This window comes from Vombatus ursinus, unplaced genomic scaffold (genome assembly GCF_900497805.2).
Source record: "Vombatus ursinus unplaced genomic scaffold, bare-nosed wombat genome assembly UNPS02014811.1, whole genome shotgun sequence".
NCBI classification, from domain to species: Eukaryota; Metazoa; Chordata; class Mammalia; order Diprotodontia; family Vombatidae; genus Vombatus; species Vombatus ursinus.
The window spans coordinates 20,598,546-20,603,750 of NW_020954589.1; the positions used below are offsets into that span (position 1 = coordinate 20,598,546).

A 5,205-nucleotide genomic window follows, 5' to 3' on the forward strand; every position below is an offset into this window, starting at 1 on the left:
GGGGGGGGAGTGAGTGTGGGGGTATGTGGGTGGGAGTGAGTGACTATGTGAGGAGGTATACGGTCTGCTAGTGCAAGGGCTCCAGGAGGGAACAGAGAACTCCACATGGGAATTAATGTCATTCATACACCCTGCGGAAATGACTTTTCAAATGCATATAATCTGAAGCATGCAAATGAGAGGCTTGCTTCACCCTGTTTAATATGAATGATCGGCCCTTGAATAGCTATTATTACACGCCACATTGCAGCAATTATGTTGTTCACTGGTTGTCTTCTGCACCCCCCCCCAAAAAAAGGGGGGGCAGAAAAGAAAGGGAGCTCTAGGCTTTCTTCTCTCTTCCTCTTTCCCTGTGGCTTTCTCCAAACTTGTATTACCCAGCTGTTTGATTAGTGACTCAGTAGTGTTTGTGTGTGTGTGTGTGTGTGTGTGTGTGTGTGTGTGTGTGTGTAAATACATATGTCTACAGGGGGAGTGACCTCGTCCTTCCTAGGAGGGCAACTGTTGGATCCTTCTTCCACATCTGTCAGATTCTGCCCACTGGACCCTGAACCCCGATATAGTTTTGAGTGTCAGCATCAGCCAAGAAGATGGAGGCCTGTGAATTGTTCCCCTCCCTTTCCTTCTTCATTCCCCAATCACATTTTCATCAGGCCTGGTTCTGAGTCTGGGAAGGAGTGGAAGGCCCTGCAGTCTGGCCGGTGGTGGCCAGAGGTGGGGGTCGGCTCTCTTGGTGTGAACTGAGCCTGTGGAGGAAGGCCACAGAAGTCCCATCAATCACACCTCAGCTGCTTGCCCTCAGGCTGACACCACCATTAAGGCTGGAGACCAGAGTGCTCAATCTCTTCCAAACCATCACCCCTACCAGGGCCAGGTCCCTGCCCCTGCTGCAGCCGCCAGCCACATAGCCTCAGCCCCCCTCCCCTTGGGGTGACAGGAGGCTGGTCTGGGTTGTAGCACAATGTGAGCATGAACCCACGGGGAAATTCACAAACATAGGAGCCACAAGCACATAGACACACACACACACACACACAATAGGGACACAGACATAAATCCTTATGAATGGATGTGGTCATTTTCTCTTCATTGCTTCCCTGTTGCCACCCAAATAAAACTCACACTCCTTTGGCTTTCAAGGCCTCTGATAATCTGTTGCCACCCTTCTGTATTCTTCCATATTCTTCCTTCATCCAAACTAGATCGTGTACCTTCCTTCTTTCATGCCCCAGTGCCTTTCCTTATATGGCTGTATATATTTTGCCCTCTGCAACCTGTTGAATTCTTAACCATTCTTTCAAGCCCAATTCAAACCCAAAAAGCCTTCCCTGATATCCCAGGTTGTTAATGACCTTTCCTACAGGTGACTCAAACTTTGCAGCTCCCTAGTACACTTATGTGGGACATCAAGGGGAACTGGAGTCAGAAAGACTCAACTTCCCGAGTTCAAATCAGACCCCAGACACTTATTATATGTGTGACCCTGGGCAAGTCACTTAACCCTGTTTACCTCAGTTTCTTCATCTGTAAAATGAACTGAAGAAGGGAATGGCAAACCACTCTAGTATCTTTACCAAGAAAACCCCAAATGAGATAATGAAGAGTGAAATGACTAAAACAACTGAACAAGTACACTTACAAATTATTTTCTATTACAGTTATCTGGGTTATGTGCAGGATCATAAGATTTAGAGCTGGGATGGATCATCTAGTCCAACCCTCTACCTTTACTGGTAAACTGAGGCATAGGCAGAGTACATGACTTACCTAAAGTCATATAGCTCGTTAGGAACAAAGCTAGAACTTCACTCCAGGTTTCTTGATTCCAAGTCCAGGGTGCTTTCCACTACATTTCATGTCTTTCTAATATTCCCTGTGAGTGCAGGAACAATCCAATCTAACCCTTAAGAAGCATTTATTAAGCACCTACTATGGACAAGGTACAAGGCTAGATTTTAGGGACACAAAGAAAAATGAAAATCGGTCTCTGTCTTCAAGAAGTTTGCATTGTACTGGTAGGATACAATGTGTAAACATATTCATATACACAAATTTACTTGAGGTGGGAAAGAGAATAAATAAATAATGGGATCAAGAAATTCAATTAAGAGGTGGCATGTGAGTTGACCTTTGAATGAAGCTAGAGAAATAGAGGGAGTATATTCTAGGCATGGGGGAAAGGCTGTGCTAAGAAAGGCATGAAGAATATAACCTATATCAAATTCAGGAAGATGGGAGGGGAGGGAGAAAAAATTTGGAACTCAAAATCTTGTAAAAATGAATGCTGAACATTGTCTTTACAAATAATTGGGGAAAATGAAATATTATTTAAAAAATAAAATTTAAAAAAAGTTACAAAGGCAGGAGATGGAATGCTGAGTTTGGCCTATAGCAAGTAGACCAGTTCATGGTACCATAAACCAAAGACTTTGGACTTTGGAACCCATCTAGTCTAACCCCTTCATTTAACCCTTGAAGAAACTGAGATCCAGGGAAATTAAGTTGGCCTGGACAATAGAATAGGGGGTGAGAAGGGAGGTCTTGTCTTATCTAATCTTTATATCTCTTCCCTCCCTCCCCCGCCCCGTACCTACTACTGTGCTTTGCACACAGTAGGTGCTTACTACATATTTGTTGAGTTGAAATGCAGCACCTAAAATCATAGGATTATAGATTTAGAGATGGGAGGAATCTTAGGAATCCAATCCAACCTCCCCAGTATACAGGTGAGAAGACTGAGGCCCAGAGAAGGGCAAATGACTTGCCCAAGATTATACATTAGTAAGTAAGACTCACAGGATTCAAACTCAGGGCTTTTGTTTCCAAATCCATCACTTTCCCCATAGAATTTGACCTGAAGGTCTCCCCAGTCTTCTCACATCTCAGCGACAAGGGTCATCTACAAAGACAGAAACCTGAACCCAGCAGTTCTAGGTCAACCAAAGAAAGGCTGGGAATTTCTCCTTTCAGGGAAGGGGGAAAAATCCTGAGGCCATAACTTTGGCAGAGGCTAGAGTTGCTGATGTACCCTCTCAATATTTGACTCTTTTCCAACTGTTCATTCCCTAATTTTCTGTGAAGCTATCACAAAACAAGATCGGAAGAACAGCCCTCTGGCCTAGGTGTCCCAGGTTCTAAATCAGAGACCCTGGGGAAAGATATATCTGGCCCTTTCCCCAAAAGAAAAGTGGAATTGATGAGGAGTAGGGGTGGGAACAGTTTTGGAGAAGTAGAGAACAGTTCTATGAGCTGGTGTAATTTAGAAGGGTAGCGGGACACTTCTCTTCTCCTAGATATATAGAGACAGCCTGATAGAATGGGGAAAAATTCCAGCTATGCTACTAACTAGTTGTATAACTAGTTATATGTATCATTAACCCCTCAGGGACCTCAGTTTCCTCACCTGTAGAATAGAATGGGGAAGCGGAAGAGAAGAAGGCTCTGACTCTTTTTTATTAATTGTATCCCATCACTTAGCACAATGCCTGACACATAGTAGGCACTTAATAAATGTTTATTGGATTGGTCAGTCTCTAAAGTCCATTCTAGAACTTAATCCTATAATTTGGTTTCTACACCCCCCTCCCTACATTAATTTCCAGGGGTGTCCAGAGTCCTTAATTTCTTCCTATCACCCTCTCCCTCCTCCCCCACCTCCACGCCACCCCCACCTTCACACACTTTGAACTTCTTCCTCCTGTGAATTTTTGAGGAGAGTCAGTTGGGAACAGGGCTGGGCAGGCCTGGAATACAGCTCATCTAAGCTCCTAAGGGCCTTATCCTAGGAACTGGAGCACATAGATGTTAATAGGTTTTTAACAGGGAGTAGGAGAGTAATGCCATCGCTCCTTTGCCTTCCCCCTGCTCAGCCCTTCCAGTACTGGGGTCTCCACAAGCCCAAGAGAAGACTAGGGATGGAAGACTCAGCTAATACCAGCTTCATCTGGGGATGCCTCTGCTCTCATTCCTCCCCCCCCACTTCTTCCTTGGCATGGGCTTGGGGGTTGGGGAGCTTCAGGCCAAGAGGGAGGAGGCTACAAGCAAGGGGATGTCTGCCTGTAGAATTTGGGGGAGGGGGTTATGTGGGGTGGGGGTGGTGCTTGAGAAGCAGACTCTAGTTGGGGCATGTGGGTATCAGGGGCAGAAAACTGCCTTGGGATCGAGAGCCAGCCCTGCTGGTCCAGCTCCCGAGTCTCAGCCCCTCCTCTCTCCCCTACCCCACCTCCCCATCCCCGTCCCCATCCCCTCCTCCAGGTCCCATTAGAGCGACATGATGGTGGAATCCGCCTCGGAGACAATCAGGTCGGCCCCGTCCGGTCAGAACGGAGTCAGCAGTCTCTCCAGCCAGAGCGATGGTGGCGGTGGTGGCGCTGGAGCCGCAGGAACTGTGACAGGAGCAGGAGGAGGAGGAGGAGGAGGAGCAGGGAGGGATGGAGGAGCAGGCGGGGAGAGCAACGGCGAGATGAGCCCTGTGGAGCTCTTGCACTTTCAGCAGCAACAGGTAGGAGCCGTCTCTCACTCCCCTTCCCCCACCCCAGCTCCATTCCCCCACCCCCACCCCCTCATTCATTCTCCCCCTCCCGTTTCTGCTCCATCCGTCTGTCTCCTCTGATCCCTCAGGCTGGGGGGAGGGGAAAGAAGGAGGAGAACTGGGCCTTACTCCCACCCCTGGCTTAATGAGGAGGGAGCTTCAGCCCAGTGACAAACTGCCTTTCTGCCATCCCTCCGGCCTCATTTCCCTGATCTCGAAAAGGTCCAATCTTCTAGCGCCCCTGCCAGGCATCCGCTACCATTTAGTCTCCTAGGTGGCTGGGAACTGGCAGAGGAGATGGGGCCCAGGGGGATGGGTTAAGTCTAACTTCAAGGAGGCTCCCTTCGGGAGGAAACTCTAGGGGGTGGGGCTTGGATGGAGCCTGAATTGACTGGAGAATTACTGTGCCCTCACCAGGGAACTAGAAAGACCAGAGTCTGTGTGCACTTTTAGCATGAGTGGATAGGTGGTTTAAGGACCATGTGGCTCATTTCCTGGGTATTCTGTGATTGAGGCTACAGGGTAGGGATTTGCCTACTTCGATCTTCCCAGAAAGGTATAGTGAAAAGAGACTTGGGTTCAAATCCCAGCTCCACCACATACTGTCTGTACAATCTTGAATGAGTCACTTCTCCACTCCCTGGGTCTGTTTTCTTGTCTGTAAAATTGGAGGC

At 47.8% G+C, this 5,205-nt stretch overlaps 1 protein-coding gene across 5 annotated transcripts in view; it reads left to right on the forward strand.

Moving 5' to 3' along the window:
- The window catches only part of LOC114053424 (forkhead box protein P4), a 99,165-nt gene that overhangs the window by 21,806 nt on the left and 72,154 nt on the right, over positions 1-5,205 (forward strand). For all 5 annotated transcript variants that reach the window (XM_027876460.1, XM_027876463.1, XM_027876462.1 and 2 more), the window contains exon 2: positions 4,255-4,501. In XM_027876460.1, coding sequence (XP_027732261.1) covers positions 4,271-4,501 — 231 coding nt within the window. In that variant the 5' untranslated portion in view covers positions 4,255-4,270. The remainder of the gene's footprint in view (positions 1-4,254; positions 4,502-5,205) is intronic.